The sequence below is a fragment of the Pyrus communis genome, chromosome 2 (assembly GCF_963583255.1).
Source record: "Pyrus communis chromosome 2, drPyrComm1.1, whole genome shotgun sequence".
Taxonomy (NCBI): domain Eukaryota; kingdom Viridiplantae; phylum Streptophyta; class Magnoliopsida; order Rosales; family Rosaceae; genus Pyrus; species Pyrus communis.
In genome coordinates this window covers 28,772,718-28,793,579 of record NC_084804.1, presented here as the reverse complement: position 1 = coordinate 28,793,579, position 20,862 = coordinate 28,772,718, and the positions used below count along the sequence as shown (strand labels likewise).

Here is a 20,862-nt window from a genome sequence, read left to right as displayed (position 1 = left end):
TCAACCAAGTCAAAAGTGCCCAAAATGGGTAACAAATTCAAAATTATTTCATCTATCCTCATCTTATATTCCCTACAAGGTATTTACTCCATAACCTTCAAAACATTCCATATAAATTGAGTTAATTGGCCAATTAATGGATTTATTACCTAATTAGTCCATTAATTGCCAAATAACTCACCCATTACACCCCAAAAAAACACCCAAAGGCCGGCCACTCTCTCTCCCAAAAAGGGTCGGCCATGCTCTATAAATTGGACCCCATTTTCTCTAAAAAGCTAAGTTACACACTCTTGCAAAACTCCCAAAAACTCTCCAAACAATTTTCTCTCTAAATTCTAACTTTGACATAAGAGGTTCTTAGGCCAAAGCCCTCCCCCCCCCCCCCCCCCCAAATTCATCGTGAGCGCTTGAGGCTCTTGGCCTTGACCATAAGGTGTTAATTGTTTTATAGGTGCAATTTTGTCTAAAAAGAAGGAGGCAAAAATTTGCATCCACAAATTGGTGTTCTCCAGTGCGAGAGGGTAAACCAATTCCCTAACACCCATATGCATCCTCAAGGAACATCATCCACCTCACATCAGAGAGGATAAACTAATTGCTCTCCAGTGCGAAAAGGTAAACCAATTCCCTGATACCCATATGGGTCTGTTCTCTAATGCGAGAGGATAAACTAATTGCTCTTTAGTGCGAGAGGGTAAACCAATTCCCCAACACCCATATAGGTCTGGTATCCAGTGCAAGAAGATAAACTAATTGCTCTCCAGTGCGAGAGGGTAAACTAATTCCCCACCACCCATATGGGTCTGCTCTTCAGTGCGAGAGAGTAAACTAATTCTCAGACACCTATCTGGGTAAGCTCTCCAGTGCGAGAAAGTCACATGGCTCAAAGGATCGAATGCTTGAAGATCGAGTAAGAAGCAAAATGGTCAGGGGACAGTAGCCACTTTTTGCACTCAATAATTCACTCATCCAACACTTCATCTTCAGCAACTCCGATCTTGGCAGTTCCATCCTTAACTGCTCCATCTATGGCAACTGAAAAATCAAACTCAAGCAGTTTCCTCATTTCCGATACGCAGCCCAAACCGTAACCCATGCCAATACATTTCCTCAGCCCATGCCGAGCCAATCCTTGGCTTCAATCAAGCTGAGCAGCACAAACAATGGCCCCTGCCACACCACCTTCTTGGCCCATGCTAAGCCGACTCCTGACCCCTGCCAACCGACATGCCGCACCACCCCGACAGTTGCACCGCGACAACATTATCCAAGAAGAAGACAAGGAAAATTAAATTTTTTATATCGATGCGGCGTGGAGACGAAGCAAGCAACAAAAGACGATATTTTGCACATGCAATATGTAGAAGATTGCTAGAGGAGGGGGAACAAATATCCTCTAAGCTTTCTCTCTCTTGTAGGGTAGAATAAATCGCTCTCCAAAGTTGATTTAACAAGCCACTTAAGGTGAACTTAAATAAACTTTGAGAGGAATTTATTTCCCTTTCCTAGAATGATCTAATTTCATATTAAAGAGGGAATCTGCATCAAAATAGGAAGCAGTCCTAAGTTTCCTAGAGCAAGATCTATACACCTGCTGCCCTTTCCTACAAGCAGCCTAGTAGGTGTGGGGGTATTTATGGAGCCAAAAATAATCAAAAGGCGACACATGGATTTTTGGGTGAAAATGACAAAATTACCCTCAAGGCACACCAGGTTTCCTACGTGCGAGCAGCGGGCAAGCATCCCTTAACCAAGCCAAAAGTGCCCAAAATAGGTAACAAATTCAAAATTATTTCATGCATCCTCATCTTATATTCCCCACAAGGTATTTATTCCATAACCTTCAAAACATTCCATATAAATTGAGTTAATTGGCCAATTAATGGATTTATTACCTAATTAATCCATTAATTGCCAAATAACTCACCCATTACACCCCAAAAAACACCCAAAGGCTGGCCACTCTCTCTCCCAAAGAGGGTTGGCCATGCTCTATAAATTGGACCCCATTTTCTCTAAAAAGCAAACTTACACACTCTTGCAAAACTTCCAAAAACTCTGCAAACACTTTTCTCTCTAAATTCTAACTTGGCATCGGAGGTTCTTCGGCCAAAGTTCCCCCCATTAACCGTGGGTGCGCGAGGCTCTTGGCCTTGACCCTAAGGTGTTAATTGTTTTGTAGGTGCAATTTTGTCCAATAAGAAGGAGGCGGAAATTTGCATCCACAATTACCATTTTAGAATCACTAGTAGAATGTGGCCTAAGGCTATTTATCTATGGCAACTTTTTGGTCAAAGGCCACGCTAAACACCATTGATCATCCGTGACAGTTTAATTGAACACTCAACATTTGACAATTATTTATTTTTATAACAAGTACATTACATTCATATAGAACTCAACCAGAAGGGGCACTAGCCATATTGGCAATACAAATATAGAAAGACACACACCAATAACATATACAACAAACTCATAATGAGTTGTTGCAATTTATTCCAAATCGGAAAGAGTTAAATTGAAAAAAACTAAAAAAAAGCCCCACAACATTCATCATGGGAAGTTACACTTGATACAAAAAATCAGTGTCTCCTACATTATTGGACAAAATATTTGAACTTCCTTTGCGCTTCTTGAGGAAATTTTTGAACCAATACATTGAAGGTTTTGGGTACCTTTGGAGTCCATTGTCATAATCCACATAATTAATACCAAATCGAACTGTGTAGCCTTCACTCCATTCAAAATTATCTAAAATTGACCATGCAAAGTATCCTTTCACATTACTACCCTTTCTGCACCACAAAATAAATAAATAAATAAAGATTTGACATCAATGTAATTGTTAAATAACTAAAACGCAATATAGTCCTAACTAATCTTTCAACAAGCACTTACTTGATTGCTGCTTGAAGGTAGCAGAGGTGGGGATTGTAGTAGTCAATTCTATTGGTATCATAAAGGGCATCATCCAGTGATAAAGTGGAATTGTTGGCCTCATCAACGCCTACAATATAATTCATTACATACATACTTAGTATTTTCTCTCAAAAAGAGAGATGCAGTTGGTTTATTTTGGCATCACTTAACTTTATTTTAGTTCAATATATACATATATATTGAAAAATTAATGAGTAAAATTAAGTAAGGCTTAAAAGTATTAATTGTCGTTCTAATGATTGGATCACCATACTTATTCTTCGTGTAGAGTACAACATCATGAATTCCTTTTGGATAAACATATAACCAGTCTGAAGCAGCCTGTAACACCATTTGAAGATATTTGAGATTGTTAGGAGTTGTATAAATTAATCTTCCAAATACAAATAACTTAACATAAAATTTTATGTGTACTTGAGGACCAAGGAACGCCATCACGTTCAACTACCACAACATATATGACTGCGATCAATATTTGAATGTAATAATTCCAAGACATTAATTAATTAGTCGATAAAAGGTTTCAATTTGTACTCACTTAGTGTAGTAACACGTGGATCATATAAGTAACTTGTAGGTTTAGAATAATTCTTAGGTACGTCAGCTGCATATCTAGCAGAATATTTGTTCAATCCAACAAAATCAAAAGACCCAATTAACATCTTGGATTCTTCTTCCGTGAATTTTGGTAATCGTTCTCTAACAAGGCATTGCATGATATACGGGTAGTCACCTCTTGTAATCAGATCCATAAACCTATAAAAATGTGAAAATTCCAATAATCAACTTTATAGTCATAAAAAAAGTACGAACCAATTGATATATAAATTAATAATACACTTGCCATCCAAACATAAAATCCAAAGCTCGATTTGTAGCATCTATATCTTCCTTTGCATCTGAAGCAGGCTCATACCAATGTGATACTAGTGTTATTCCTATCATCCCCTTTTGATATGCCTATAAATAAAATTTAGAAAATTATTTGATTAGTGCCATACAAACTCCAAACTTCGTTTACCTTACAAAATGTTTCCTCGTGTTGGAACATAATACTAGTGACTCATTGGGATTTCAGACAAAAGAAAGGGAACTTGCTAGTTAATTTATTATACCTGAAATTTATCTTTGTACCCTTTTACTGCAGCTGCATGAGCAAGGAGTAGGTGGTGTGTTACCAAATAGGGTTCAGTAGCCGAATCTCCACCGAGCCAGGTCTGGTCTTGCCAAGCAGAGCATCGTCCCAGTGCGTGGATTCTAATTGCATAAGCATGGTTACTAAAGGTATATGGCTTATTCAAAATGTTTTGTTTTATAGATTTAGCACGTTTTAGTTAAGCGAATGGTCAATATTATACATAAGATAAAATATGTTCGCTTGCACAATATGAGGGCTTTAGAAACCATCATATGCGTATTCAAAAGCTTTGGGAACATCCCAGTGAAAGATTGCCACAAATGGTTGTAGGTAGTCTTTAACAGCGGCACGCCTATTTTCTCTTTCTTCTGAGCCATCTCATGCCACCGAGAACGAAAGCAACACTTAAGGGCATACATGTTGGACCCAATCAAGCTCTGTCCGAGTTTTGACACCAACAACACCAGCTAGATCTTGATACGTTTGTAGGTTTAGAGTAAAAGGTTGTTTGACAACCCATTTCGTTTTCAATTTTTGTTTTCATGTTTTTTTATTTTTTTATTTTTATTTTTATTTTTATGAAAACTGAAAATTCGTTTGGTAGTTAATTTTCAATTTTCAAAACAATGAACGCGGAAAACCCAAAAAATGAAACCTACTTCATTGAGTTTTCAAAATTTAACTTTCAATTATCAATTTTGTTTCTCTTTTTTCTTTAAAATAAAAAACTAAAAACGAAATGGTTATCAAACTAAAGAGTTATTATCAAGTGACAATATTTTCTTTATAGCTTTCTATAACTCTTGAATCTCTTCTCTCAACCTCTATCATCCCAAACCCTCCATTTCGTACCCTAATAAACGCTCCACAATAAGCGTGAAAAAATAATCCCTACAACAAATTTTGTTCGACACTAAAGGCTTGTTTAGAAGTGCTTTTAAAATGGCTAAAAGTGATTTCGGTAAAAATATTTTTAAAACCAATTCTTAGTAAAAATTTATGTGGATCCTGAAAAATCACTTGAAGTTCTTTATGCAAAAAGCAAATATCTAGTGCTTCTTTTAAAAAAGCATTTGAAATAATTTTGGTACCCAAAAGTAATTTCACCAAAATTGCTTTCGATCATTATTCTATATGTTTAATCTTTTACTAATAGAAAGTCAGCCACCTATTTGGAGTCACCAGGCCTCATGAAAAAATATTTGGACATAAAGCCCCTAAAAGAATATTCCAAACCTGACCGAAAAATAATAGATAAAATTTCGCGAGGATGATTTTGTTGAAGAAAACGAAAAATTTTGAATTTTCTACTTGTTGAAAAAGAAAACGGGATATAAACTACTAGAAGTTTTGAAGCCGATTTCTCCACAACGATTATTATGATCTGAGTTTAGTGAGAGTTTCAACAATAACTACTCACAAGCCACATACCAGTATTTAGAGATTTAGAGATATACAGATGATGAGATTTCTTTTGAATGTACTGTTTTCAAATGTGTAGGGATTGTTTGACTGAGGATAATATTTAATCTGCTCAGAAATATTTGGTTTACTTAGGCAATGAGAACTTCAAACAAGACCTTACACATTATCAACAAACAAGAATGATAATTGAAACGTAAAGCGTCTAGATAATTACTAACTTGAGTTTTCTTTGCAAACAAAGTATGTGATAGAATGCCATACAACTTCAGTCTTAGATCACCTATTGTTGCAAATGAAATGTTTCTTCAAATGTACCAGGCTAAAGCATTGTAGGGTTCTTACTACCATGTTTTTGTCATCCAGTTCTTAATGTAATTTCGGTAGAGAGATTCCGAGAAAATAAGAAATATGTGAAACACTCTAAAGAGAGATGAGTTTCACCGTATCAAAATTGCACACATAAAATATGAAAAATGAATAAAGAAATTAGCCTGTAACTCACGCCTAGTGCCATGCGATTAATGGAAGCCCATGCAGAATGGCTAGTTGCTTGTTAAAGATTAGAGAAGGGTATGGATGACGAAGCGGAGAGATAAGGTTTCAATATTAAAGGAGGGGAATGGAAATAATGGATAGATCTTGAAGAATGAAGTAGGAAAGGGAAATATGCAATGACCATTTCACTATATAAGTGAAAAGTATTATGTTTGGCTCATATAGATAACGATCAGGTTTTATTTTAGCCTTATATAAATAAGGATCGCGTATTATATTTGTATTGAATTTTATATCTTAAGCCGATAGGAAAATAAGACAAGTGAATGAATTTACAAATACTGGGTTAAACTTGTTAAGTAACTCCATTCCTAAAATAAAACAACGAGGAAGTGTTTCATTGGTTGACTCCACAAATAATGGGCCCAACCATCTGTAACGGGTGGATGGACGATCAAGATTTGAACCCGGGAAAATCAGGTAGAAAGCCCGAACGAGGCAGATAATCCAGGTCCGCAATTGCTCGATATATAAAGCAGTGGAAGTCTGGAGGAATAGGGCTCGGTGCTTTGTGAATTGGGAGGTTTTACAGATTTTCCTTCTCGTTCGCTTCGTCTAATTGCTGAACAGTCAGTCTCCTCTCCAGCAACAAAAATGGCGCCGCCTCCTGGACCATATTCTGGAACCAGCACCCTCGCCTTGGTATTAATTCCTCTGAAATTTTCTCTTGATTTTTTGTCTTTTCGTTCCGGATCTAACTAATTTTTTATTTGATTTTATATTTTGGGAAAAAGATGAGAAGTTTGTGGATTTTGGACCAATTTCGTAATTGTTAATCTAATTGGTGATTTGGGGTTTTCGGGATTTGCAGGTGGCTCGTGTTTCCGCATTCTCCTTTGGACTCGTATACGGAAGCGTTAAGCTCAAGTATCTCAAGGTACTTCCTTTCCTCGTTTTTTTTTAAAAAATAATAATAATTTGACCCGTTTTATTTTTATTTTTATGAGTTAATATTGTGTTTGTGATTAAAATTGCGTATTGGGTTTGTTTTAATTTTTGTAGACTGTAATGTGTAATGTGGATTTTAATCGATGTTGGTCAACCCGATTGTGTAGACTACTTTTTGTATTCATAATATGGTTTCATTTTCTTATGAAGAGTTTGTGTATTTTCTTTGTTTTAATGGAAGAGTATAAGCACCATTTGAAGAACTGATATAGTAGACATCCACCTTTTGTTAGCATGTGTGAAAGTAGCAAAGTTTATGTGGAATACCTTACAATTTGAGCACGTTACGGTTATGTGATAGTGTCAGAACTTTAGAAATAAAGCTAGGCTACGTTATAAATTTTGTCCATTAATTTATCACTGTGCAAGGAATGAACTCTTCTTCACCTTCAATCCAAGTATGCTCAAGCTGTGAAACTCACATGATGGATATTGATGTGTAAGGATGTTTTAGAGGGGCTCTAGGAATAAAAATAATTTGAATACTTTGATGATTGGCTATGCTTGTAAAAAGCCCGAGTCTTTAGAGCAATGGTTAAGCATAATAATGCAGCCCACTATGTTAAGATGAAGGGGTTCAATTGGAAGTATGTGTAAGAAAGAAACAAATGCAGGTTGTGCAGGGAAAATTCTAGAAGTAAACTTAAAAGAGGTCGACTTCAGTTTTGTTTCTAGCATCAGTTCATCCATTTGAAATAAATAAAAGCAATTCTAAAGTCTTAAATGCATATGAAGTCTTTTAAGTGGAACCAAATTATTCAAAAGGAAACCAAGCTGCTGTAAACAGTTTAGTGGGTTCTACTTTGAGTGAGTTGCACTTTGAGATTGGTTGCAAGGACTTCTCACTTCATGACCACTTCTAGGTTGAGCTGTTAAATCTTAACTCAAGCTGCATGCAACCAATCCAATGTCTTCACTGTAGCTTCTTAGTGGTTTAACAGTCAACCCACAAACACAACTTACACAAACTCACTTTTGAAACTCAAGTCTTCAATACAAGGTCTGGTTTGACAGAAAAATTAGTCACTGCAAATGTGAATGTAGTAGCATATGTTTTATAGAAACAATTACAAGTGTGAAGGGAAAAAGAAAAATGACAAGGCTGCATATAGAGTTTTGTGAAGAAGAAAAAAAAGGGAGGGATTTAGGAAAAATATTTGTTAACCATTTGTCAACGTGTTGATAAAATTGTCATATAAATAAGCACAATTTCCAAAACAATGCTTGAGTAAAATGTGAGAGAGAAATAACCCTTTGTGAATTGGTGGATTTTAAGGTAATAATTAATTGCCTGAAATTAGGGGCAAACCTGAGATTTACCTTCAAATGTGATAGGAAGTCTAACAGCAGTGTCCTAGAAAGGAAGTAGGGTTGCTCCAATTTGCCGAAACTGGAAATGGAGAATGAAAGAAGTCAAAGGGTTAACATTTTTAACCACCCATCAATTTACCATTGTATACTTTGCTCTAATCATGCCCAATCAAAACTTCACGACAACTTAATATGTGTGTATATGTTATCATTGTCAAATTATAAGGACATGGGTCTTAGTGTTTGACTAATTAGGGATAACTAATGGAATGGGAATGTAACCTGAAGTTGTCCCCTTTATTTAAATTGTTAAGCTGTTCAACCCAATGTTGATGCTAGCATATAATGCAATGTCGAATTATTTGTTTTATGTTGTTTGAGTTGTGCAAGTCTTGTGCCTGTTTGTTGGATTGCTTGCACCATGTCATTTTATTTGTGCACAAGTGCTTATTTCTGTTTTTTTGTTTTCTCCCTGCCAAGGCAAAGGCTAAATCTGAACAAAAGGCTGCGGCTAAGGCTCATCACTGAAGGAGATGTGTTCTACCAGAAGTTGTGAATGAAGAATGAGTTGGTTTTCAGATATAAATAATACGTAAGGGTGGACTGTACCAATATTTCGCTTAAAGCTTTTGTGGATCATGAAATCTTTGCTTAAAGCTCCAGGTTTTTTTTTGAACTGAGAATTATGAATTCGGTACTTAGGATGCTTAGATTTCCTCTTCATAGCGATGATTTTGAGGGTAATGTTCCCTTGATTAATAAGATGCTTATCTTTTTCAGTCTTCAATTTTGCTATTCGGTAATGTTCCCTTGATTAATATGATGCTTTATCTTCTTCAATTTTGCATTGCATGCCTTAGTGTAGATGCAAAACCTGTAGATTTTGGGCTCGTTTGATATGTTGGATTGGATTGGAATTAGCAAGTCCTTAATTTCAAGGCATATTGAAGGTAGAAGCGAATAAATTTTCATTTGAAAGGGGCTTGGAAGTGGATTAGACATGAAGAAAACTCATACCATTCTGGAAAGGATTGGAATGGATAAGTTTATGAGTAATCCATCTTTTATCCTCTTTCAATCCAATTTTACCAAACACGCCCTTTGAGAGCATTGGCAAATGTCAAGTTAGAATTTGTAAGGCTTGTGTAGTATTTGCCTATAGGCTATTTTGATATTTGAATAGAATAGTGATACCACGTGGCGTTGGCGGTGTTTTGGGTAGTCAAGAATTTAAGTACTGTTTGGTACGTGGGACGGGACGGAACATAGTGGGACAAGGTGTTCCGTCCCACGTTTGGTGCGCCTAAAACGGGTGGAACGAGCTGTTCCACGGGACGAGTTTTGGGTGAATTTTCGTTCCACCTCACCCCCTTGGAACGACTCGTTCCACATCCGTGGAACACAAAATTATAACCTCTCCGTCTCCTTCCTCCTTGTTTCCATCCGAGGGTATCTTTGCTCCCGCTCTGTTCCGTTCCGTCATGTCCCGTCCCGTCCCATTCTGTTCCGTCCCGTCCCGTCTGCATACCAAACGATACCTTACTGCACAAGCGATATGGGGAGGGTGGAATTTAACTAACCTTTTATGGTTGAAGGAAATGAGGAAACATTTGAGGCAGCAGCTTAGAAAGCAAAAACAAGCTTCTTCCTTTTGTTTCTCTACGCCTCTTTAAGTTCTCTCTCGTTTTGAAGGATTCATTTCCAAAAGTTATGCAATGATTCCATCTTTCTATCACTAGAAGCCTTGTATCAAGTGGTAGCAGAGCACCATATCTGAGGGTGGTTTATGGTCCTAACTCGCAGCTGACGTGAAATAGTGGTGAAGAACTTTGCTTGTAAGGGAAAGCCAAGGTGCAAGAGCAGCAGCACGACTGGAAAAAACAAACCTAAACCAAACTTGAACAAGTTGAAACTCTAACATCATCAATTTATAAGATGGTGGAGACACATTTATCCTCGATGTCGTGCTACGCATCCACTCAAATTATAACGCGCTAAGTTCAGAATTTACGTTAACGATTGCAAATGTGTTTAAATTTGTGCAAATTTGTAACACCTTGTCATCACGAGACGTCGTGGTGTGGCTATCATCAGTAAGTAACTAGTAGGTGGTATCGGTAGGTAAGCGACCCTAGTGGAACAGAAACAGTAGAATGTCACAAAGGCAGACAGGTTTAGAAGAGAACTCCATACGCATCATGTGGATTGTCAATTTCGTGAACTATCTAGCACTATAAATACCACAATTTCTGCTTCTGGATTCAGATAAGCAAAACAAAAAGCAAATCACAAGCATTCCTGTAGAAACGAACAAAAATATTATAGGTAATTTTACAAGGCATGACATGGTCGAAGCTCGTGATTCAGATGATGGGGCTCCAGCTGTGAAGAGTTTTTCTGTCTAGGTTAGCGTTGTGACTTATGGCGCTCGCCTGCATCAAAGAAGATAAACAATATACTATAACACTTATTTCGAGCGTAATAAAGTAAATGAAACGTGTGTACTATTGCACCATTACAAGCAGTCCCAACCCCCAAACAAACCCCTCCGGAGGGAGGTGTTCAGAGATCAAACCCCCTGAAAACATGTTCAGAGATCAATATTGCACCATTACTAATCTTTCCTAAAGTAGATCCCAACAACCACGCAATGATTGCACCTAAATAGACCAAGCATTACGAAACTAAATTGCAGGTCATCGGCTTCATTTAAATTATGTCTGCCGCCGATTTCAGTGACTTGAAAAGAAACAATTAAAACGTAAATTTCTGTAAATTCTACATCAATACAAGGCAGTGTTAACTCTGATTATAATCCATATAACCCGCTGCAACTAAGAAAGTCAAGAAAATGAAACAAACCTGTGGAAAAGCAAAAGCCATGCCTCAATCCAAGATAGCATTATGCTCAGAAACTAGGGGGAGTAACTACTTTATGTATATAATGTCTTCATCAGGGTCATCACCCTCCCAATCTCCGTCATCCTCAGGTGCCTCGGATGGTTCCAATTGTTCGTCATCTTGAATTTCTGAATCTTTCTTTTCATTCTTTATCTTATCTAATATAGCAATCACCTGAAATGGTTCACCATTCACGTATTGTATGAGCATATATTGACACCCCCTTAAAAGCAATGTTACAAGCACACAAGTCCAGCCTAGATAACCAAATAAACAGAAAACCGAATGCAGTCGTTGGCAGTTGTCCAAATAGATTATCTTGCGCGACAAAACTTTTGCAATTCATGGATGCATAAGCAACCTAGAGGGAACTCAACCTTTTTTCTTTTGATTTTTAATTTGCTAATCACTCAAAGAAACCATACAAGTTGATTATTTATGAGACAACTAGTACAGTGCTGCATATTTTACTTTCCCTAGTTTTGACAAGAGTATTATTAATACTCTTTCACAGGTGCTCGTTTTACATGACACAATCCACATAACCTGCTAAGAGAAAAGTTCATGATAGGTTGAAACAGCACATATAACCATATAACCTGAAATTGATCCAGAAAATAGAATAATCCTAATCGACATAGATTAGTTCAGTTTACTATATCACAAACAACAATATAGACAAAAACATGGATGATGTAACATCAAACTAGTGTATTACTGACTTTCATTCATATTGTGTGGGACTTAAAATTCATTATGGTAAACAGATTGCATCATAAGGGATGACACAACCAGTTTGAATTTATCGATTATTGTGTGGGATCAATTGTCAGTTATGTGGATCAACCAGAAACACAAACTGGCCATAATCATTCTAAATGGGTTGGTCAATATTTGGCCTTAATCCATTATGCTCGACCAAAGTCTGGTAACTTCATGTTCAGTTCAACTGGCATTCACAGATTATGTCACGAAATACTCCTGCTTCAATTCCAAAGCAGAATACCATGATTAACAAGCCTAGTCAACCTGTATATGCAATCATACTTGGCTATACTTTTGACCAACATATATAAGAACCTCAATTAATGCAAGAGGAGCCAATTGTGTTGCTTTCCTTGGTTATAGATATGTAGATAATCATATCCAATGAAAATAGTATAGTGTTAATCTTACCCTGCTTCCTCTCTCTAGAGACTCATCTTCTATGAAGCGTATCTCAGGAGTTAACCGCAGCTTCATACGCCTTCCTAATTGACCTCGGACATATTTGGCTTTTGACTTTAGCCCAGCAAGGGCAACCTCTTTCCCTCTTTCATCGCCAAAAATAGAAACATAGACTTTAACCACCTGTAGTGAAATAAACAAACTATAGTTAACTAGAACTCCAAAACCATAGATTTTCGTCACATGATGAAGATTACCATCTTTGCTGAAGCATTGAAGGTAGGTACTATTTGAAACGACCGAAAATATTGGTAAAGAAGGTTTCCTTAGTATCATTAAAATGGGAAATCAACAGGAACTGTTAACATGCTTCAGAATTCTCCCTAAGAAGGAAAGGTCAAACAAGATAGCAAGTACTTGAACAATGAAGGTATACAACCAAAGTCGGGCATCCTTTTAAAGTATACAAAAGTTTTGAACCTTAGACGTATCAAACAACTTTCCCACCTCATAACTATTTTAGCCAAGGCCTAAAGAAAGATACAAATAGCAAAGCGCAAGTTTGTTATATATAATGTCACATATAAGTGTGATTACAATGTACATAAGCTACTACAGGAGCTTGCCAAGTCGATAATCGAGGGAATCACATGGGAAAAAGAGAACCGAGAAGTACTAAGGAAATAAAAGGATGTTACTAACTGAGGTCCACACAAGGGAGTTTATCTTGACAGTTTCAGGAGCTTGTAGCCTTGTGCTACAAATATTCCACATTTGAAAGAGAATAAGCTGGAACTTACGCAACAGTTAGAAACACAACCACTATAAGGTGATAAATTTTTAATTGCACAATGTCAAAGAAATTGATAATACAACTTAGAACATAACTGAAAAATGATATAACATGGCATTAAAAGGTATTTGGAATGCGTTGGAGACAAACGGGCGCAAATCGGGGGGCTTGTAACTATCAAGAACAACATGAAAGTAACCACATTTCAGGAGCTTGGCAGCAATGTAAAGTTTGGAACATGTTCTTCCCTCCAATGCTATCTTCCTAACTTACCCTAATCAGTTCAACAGAAAAGGGTACAAAACCCGGGGCTTGTAACTTTCCATATGAACATGAAAGCGAAAAATAAAAGCAATTCTATGTAACGCAATATAGGGGCATCTATTGCCATTTCAAAGGAAGAACAAAAACAGCACGAAAACACTTAAGCACAAACTTAAAGCTACTAAAATTGTTTCCCGTTCCATAAAACACCATCACACAAATGAAAGGTATACAATTTCAATCTAAGACAGCCTTAAACAACCCGAATCGTCTCCGATGCCTCACCATTTTCCTAAAAGACCATCACAGCGATGAAAAGCTATACAATTTCAACCTAAGACAGCCAAATTTCAGAATCAAAACAACAAAGAAGCGTACATGTGCAAGTAACTATGTACCTGCAAGTCGGTGGAGACTTCAACATCGCTTATGGTGGTTAGCGAAGAGAGGTAACGGTCAGCACCCAAAGAAACCTCAGGAAGAATAGCGTACTGCAAGACCTTATCAGTTAAGAGCATGTCAGAAAGCTCCCTCCTTATCTGCTTAGCCACCATTGCTACTCTGCGCGGGTTCGCCATGCACCTGATGGTGTTGGGCCGCCAACGGAGCAGAACCGCATGATCTATTGGGGGAAAGGAGGCCGTTGATTTCTGGGTCCGAATTGGAAAGCTTGATGATGATGATGGGAGGTGGGAAAGGAAGGGGGTGAATGGTGGGTGATGGAGGACCAAGTTTGGCATTGCTGATTGTTGTATTCTATCCCAGCTCGCTCTTCTCTTCTCCTCTTTGATTTTATTTTGTTGTTTGTGTCCTGAATTCTTACTTTCAAGAATTTGCTTTGTGTCGAGAGCGAGGGAATGCAAAGTTGCAGGAGGCAAGAACAAGTGGAGGATATTGTTGTTTTTTTTTTTTTTTTTTTTTTTTTTTTTTTTTTTTTTTTTTTTTTTTTTCTCTCGAGAGGAACACTGAGGAAGATAATTTGCGGGACAAAATCTATTGTTTTAATGGTGAACATCGGAACTTGATATTCACCATTTGAATTGTTATTTTTTTTTACATTCATGATAGGAGCATATTTATGCGATTTTATTAGCCTATTTCTTTGCATTTACTTAGTTTATATTTATTATACTGTTTTAAGCCATTTTCATGTGTTTGTAGGTTCAAATGGCAAAAGTAGCAAAAAAAGGCAATTTGGAACATTTTAGAGCATTTTTTGGCTTCGAATGGATAGCACATGTGTGGAGCAAGTTGGAAGGACGTTTTTGAAGATCAAAAAAGGCTAGGAGTATGCTTAACATCTGGAAGAATTAATTTAAGACATTGAAGATAAGGAATCAGCTAAAAGGAAGGAACATTATCCAAACTTTATCCAAATTAACCTTATCTTATCCTATCCTAATCTTATCTTACCTTAATTCCAGCTGCAAGGGGAAATCAATTTCACATTAAATCACCTAAATATCTGGTTCTAGAAGCCCTATCCCCTACCCTAGATTTGTGCCGCATATCTTATCCCTTGTCCTTCTAGAAACCTGTCACAATACCCCTTCCTAGAAGCCCTAGATTGGTGCCGCACCACCCTAACCTTTTCCCCCTACAACTTTGTCGTGCCCTATCCTTGTCCTCCAAGGATTGGTGCCGTGAACCCTAACCCTATATATACACATTTTATACCACACACAAGAGAGCTTTAGAGAGAAAATCAGAAAAATAACTTTGTGCCGCAGCTTTGCAAGGAAGGAAGGAGAGAAGGAGTTTTGTGCCGTGACCTGCCATCCAAGGCCATTGGATTGCTGGAGCGTTTCTGGGTTTATTCTATCCTTAATTTTAGTTCAATGTTTGAATTAGATTGGTTTTGTTTAATTGCAAACATGTGGAACTAATTTCATTTTAGTTAGAGGTGAATTCAAAGCCATAAACATATATGTGATATGAATTGATTTCCTCTAGTTATTGTTTCGTAAAACATGAATGCGATTTACTTATCTGTTTGATTGATAACTTATTCTTGTATGTTGATTAAGGGTGCACACTTAGTTTGCATGCATGAATCTGATGCTAAAATATAAGGGAATTTCACCTAATAGTTATGAACTTATATTTATAAGTAGTGGAAATCACTAGTCATGATTGTGTTAAGTAAATCCATGGCAGGAGTATCATGCAGTTCATAGTTACGAATGTCTTGTCAATGCTTATGATTTTCATAGAACTTAATGATCTTTGATATGTATCTCTATCATGCTGTCCATATAGGGAACTTGATAAGAATAATTTGATTGCATTGCTGAGTCCAATTCAATGAAATTAGGAAAATCTGAGAGTTAATTTGTGCAGTTCACAATTAATTTGGGGCATTGTTATTCATGGTTATAGGAATAATAACTGGAAATCGATTTGTATGCATATGTGTCATGTGTGGAGAATGACCCTCTAACTAGCCTTGCTAACCTTTCACCCTTTAATTCACCCAATTTCGTGCAACCTTTAGTTTGTTTCTGCAACCTACTTAGTTTTAGTTAAAATTCGTGAAAACAACCCCCATTTAGTATTCTAAGTCTTTTTAGTTTAATTTTTGTCCAAACTTCTTTCTAGTTCCTGTTTTGAGTCAATTTAACTTAGTTTTGTGTTATTTGAGTCAGTTTAGTTTGTTCTGAGTTAGTTTAAGTTTAGTTTTCTGTTTTTTAGTCTGGTTTAGTGATTTAGAGTTTAATTAGTGTAGATTAGCATCCCTTCTAATCCCCAGCCTAGAACGATTCCTACTTTCACATACTACAACTATCAAAAAGAGGGTTCAATTTGTGTGTTAGTTTATATCACATCAATTCGTTAAAAGATTATATTTTTGAAAAATAAAATTCGGTGAGAATAATAAAACGTAATCGACAATCGACGGTTAAATATAAATAAGGGTTTATGATTATAGATTTCAAAGTTGAGCCTTGAACGAAAGTTGCGAAGTTTGCCACTACGAGCGATTGTATATTTTTTTTTTTTTTTTTTTTTTTACATTTTTCACACTTCTACATTAATTATTATGAACTTTTATTAATTTTTCACTCAAACAAAAAAATTATTCATGAGGGTTTGAAGGGTTTTAAAAATCCAAAAGACAATGTAACCATTGTCTAAACGTAGAGAATCAATCACGAGCGCTTTTATATCCTTTCATATTTTTTAATTTATACATTCATTGACACATCCCGATTCGGAATGTCCACTAGGACCCCGAATCGAGCCGTGCTGGCCGACACTTAGAAGGTGACGAAACCATAAGTGCGATAATGTATAAAATGTGAATAGATTAAAATCTAAAAGTGGTTAAGTACACGAGTGCGCGGTAAGCCGGTCTGGACCCATTTCACGCATGATATAGAGCATAAGTATAGTACAGTAAGGTAAGATAATTATTATACCATCATAAGAAGACATCTGTACTGAAAAGTGCCACAAATCCTCGTCGATACGGAACTCTGCTGCTAGAACTTGGAGGGGTACAAAAATAGAAAAATGTGAGTGAGTGAAACAAAACTTTTCAAACCAATTTCAATTACCAAAGGCAATAGCCCCTCACCGTAACACCTGTATATTTCCCAGAAAATAGAATACATATCTATCTCAATCCCATACACAACATAATAAAGTCCACATGAATATCATGCCATACATCTCAATAAACATATATATTTCATCAACATGTTAGCCGGAGTCACCTCACGTGGCATGTACGGCTGAATCAATATCTCATCAATCAATGCTAGCATATAAGTCGGAGTCACCTATAGTGACTTGTACGACTTATCCATATTTCATCACATATCTCATCAATCATTGCTGGCATATAAGTCGGAGTCACCTATAGTGACCTGTACGACTTAATTCATATCTCATCAATCATTGCTAGCATATAAGTCGGAGTCACCTATAGTGACATGTACGACTTAATTCAGAGTTAATCTATACAGCCGAAGTCACCTAACGTGACCTGTACGGCTGAATCCATATCTCAACAAATATACCTGCACACAAGTCGGAACCACCTAAAGTGGTCTGTACGACAGGCTGGGTGTAAATAAGTACGCTCAAATTCTACGATCACGTGAAGGCTGTGCGATGAATCGCGGGTCACCTATGAGTCGAAACCACCTAATGTGGTGTGTACGATAGGCTGGCACCAAACTTCGATCCAAGGTGAGTGTGCGATGCGGGAGGTGAACGATCATGTGAAGGCTGTGCCCTAGCCCGAGGCGGGAGCACTAACATCAGGGTGCAGGTTTATGAGCTCTAATATATCTCAACACAATCATACTTACTACCATCACTATCATCAACATATACTCACTTGAAGCTTACCTGGCATCTGCGGCGTCATTTAGCACTTCAAAGCATTCATAATAATTAGGTTCAGGTAATATACATATGAATATGCCATGATGCAATCTAAACTCAAACATTTCATAATATTCCCAAAATATATAATATGGCGTAAAAATGTACAATCAATAATGCCCTACTCCTAAACTATTTAACTTCAGAATTAATTATCGGTGAATAGCCCAACTAAACGCTAGTTTAATTAATTATCATTACTAACCATTTTTCACTTCAATGTTACGATTCTTCACACATTAATTTATAACCCACATTTAATCACCAAAACATAAGGTTAAATCTTACATTTTCCATCAATCTTCTTTACATTGCTCAATTCCCCACACAAGGCTATTGTCTCAATTATTTAGTCTCATTTATTGTATGGCTGCATCTAACATTTCATTAGACTGCTTACGTACCCCTTAAATAAGGATCAAGTCATTCGTAGTTCACAATATCAACAATAACATAAGTAATCACTAGATGCATATTCTAAAACATAAAGCGTATATACTTGTATAGAAAACCAAAAACCCATTCACTTGGAGTCCACGCTATGATTCTCTAGCACGTACATCAAGGTGTCCCAAATGATTGGCACCCATGACCATTTATCGAATCACATCTCAAAACTCTTATCAATAGAATACGTAATTCTTACAAAACACATCCTTAAGGGCATTCTAAAATAGTTTGAGACTCATTGACCACTGTGATTGACGGTAGGGTCTACAACCCTATATAACTTGATCCGAAAGATCCGCAAATCATATTTCCAAATCCACAACTTCCAAAGATCCACATTTTGCTTCTAGAATAACATACTAAAATTTCATTACGATCCAACGGTCCAATCTCAGCCAATTGCCCAAAACCAAGTGGTGGTTAACATTTATTTTATAAACTTAAAAATCCAATTTGGGAGGATCCGTACATCGGATTGTCGATCCGTAAGTTTGTATGGTCCTCAAATATTACGTACTATAATGTAACAAAGTTTGGTGATGATCCAACGGTCGGATCGTCGATTTGTATGAATACCTGTTAACGTATCGTAAAACGATCAAACTACGTTATACAATCACCAAAACTGAACTCAAGACATCTAATTTAGTCTAACAATAACATCGGCGGCCCCTTGGCCATGCGCCGCCGCGGGTGGTGGTTAACTGCCTCGACTTGCCGGAAAATCCAACTATTTCAAAAAATTACCAAAATTTACAACAATGAAGATCTTAATGAGTAGAGTAACTTTCATATCTGTGATCAAGGCCAATTAGGTCGGGAAGAGCTTCAATTTTTTTAAAACCCGTCGGAAACCCTATACTTGTGTGTGTTCGATTCGACCTCCAAACTTGCTCCGACGCCTCCACCACTGTCTGGGCTTTGTTCCTGGGTTCTAGGGAAGTGTTTTGGTAATGGTAATTGAAGGAGATTGATTCACAATTAGTGAATCCGGAGCAATGTCTCACGGCACCCACCGCTGGTTTTTAGAACAAGTTTCCACCAAATTCCTCCTAATCTTAGATGAAAATGGAAGAAGGGGGCCCAAGGATGATTTCCAGGTGGATAATGGGTGAATTTCGTCGGATTACTTGGTGGAAATTACCCGGAATTAGAACCGGGTCGAAACCGATTTTGGTCGTGGGCGTGGGTGTAGCTGACGGGAAGAGGGAGATCCCCTCTCTTGATTGGTTGTCCACCTTTTCCTCTAATTGGTCATTTCCCCTTTTGTCTGATTGGCCCAATCCTTCCTCCCTAATTTTCTAATTGGCTACACTTCCCACATGGTGGAATTTAATTTTCCTTTAAATCTAAAGTTTAGTGAAACAATTTCTAATATTCGTAATTATAACATTATAATCTGGACTCGCAAACGGATTTCGCCTATGCATTCGTAACTTCAAAATCTAATCGAAAACATTAATTGTGACTTCGAACGGTCAACGGAAGTCAAACATCCTCGCCTCAAAGGGTATTTTCGTAAAATCGCGTATTAAAATTATAAAATCATCATTTTTAAGGACGGGCTGTTAAATTCATTATTATGAATTTTTATTTTTTTGAACTCCCTAAAAACACTACTCATGAGGGTTTGTAGGGGTTTAAAAATTCAAACGACTATATAGCCATCCTCAAAGTGCAAAGGATGTGATCACGAACGTTTGCATATTTTTTCACATTTTTCACACTTGTAAATAAATTAATATGATTTTTTAATGTGCTTTGGTATTTTTAAATTGCTTTGTATTTTTAATGTGCCTTGAAAATTTTTAATCTCACTTATGAGAGATTAAATACTATGGCCATTGTAGTAACTAGATAGGTTTTTAGTAGTTTAAAACTATCAAACTAACTTTTTTCTTTATGGTTACCCGTGGGTAAATTTGTTAAGAGCTCGTTATTAACGGGTAACTCGATTAGTTATCGTGTTGACCTGAAATCCGCTATTTTCATGTCATTTTCATATGATATTAATGGATCATGTAAAAAATTGTCTGGTCTAAAAAAACTAGAAAATTGTAGTAAGAAATAGTCTGATCTAAAAAAGACTAGGAAATGGTAGAGGAAGATGAGGAGAAAAATTAGAAATGTCGAAGAGAGTTGGGCCAGAAGAAGAAAGAAAATAAGGAAGTAGGAAAGAACAAATGAAGAAGAAAAATAGCAAAAAAAGAAAAGGAACTTATGCCATCTCCAAGGGAGATGGCTAAAGTCTAAAAACCAAAAGAATGGCATCATTTGCCTAAAAATTTATCTCCAACCGATGATTGGGCTATAATTCTATGTAGCCTATTGGACCATTATTTGGTTAAAAAGGTATCAGGCTGGCCAAATGTAGCCTCCCTCTAAAGTCTTAACCCATTTTTTGGGGTCCAACTCCTTAGTTAAATAAATGATTCAAATTTAACGACTTAATTTAAAAACATTCAACAGGGAGGTTAATTAAATTAAGCAATAAATTTAAAATATTAATTTAAAACTAATAAATTATTGAATGAGCCATGTTTAGCTCATTCGATTGGAGATGATATATGAATAT

General features: G+C 36.7%; 2 protein-coding genes across 2 annotated transcripts; one reads left to right on the top strand and one right to left on the bottom strand.

Annotated features, from left to right (window-relative positions):
- The first annotated feature begins 6,545 nt into the window (after positions 1-6,545).
- On the top strand, positions 6,546-9,143 carry LOC137725778 (uncharacterized). Its single transcript, XM_068464563.1, has 3 exons — positions 6,546-6,703; positions 6,873-6,938; positions 8,801-9,143. The coding sequence occupies exons 1-3, from the start codon at positions 6,656-6,658 to the stop codon at positions 8,846-8,848; spliced, it is 162 nt and encodes a 53-aa protein (XP_068320664.1). The 5' UTR covers positions 6,546-6,655; the 3' UTR covers positions 8,849-9,143.
- Positions 9,144-10,480: 1,337 nt separating this feature from the next.
- LOC137726297 (probable ribosome-binding factor A, chloroplastic) lies at positions 10,481-14,329 on the bottom strand. The gene is made up of 4 exons (XM_068465208.1): positions 13,844-14,329; positions 12,398-12,571; positions 11,183-11,395; positions 10,481-10,752 (listed from the first exon to the last, which is right to left on the bottom strand). The coding sequence occupies exons 1-3, from the start codon at positions 14,183-14,185 to the stop codon at positions 11,249-11,251; spliced, it is 663 nt and encodes a 220-aa protein (XP_068321309.1). The 5' UTR covers positions 14,186-14,329; the 3' UTR covers positions 10,481-10,752; positions 11,183-11,248.
- Positions 14,330-20,862: the final 6,533 nt, after the last annotated feature.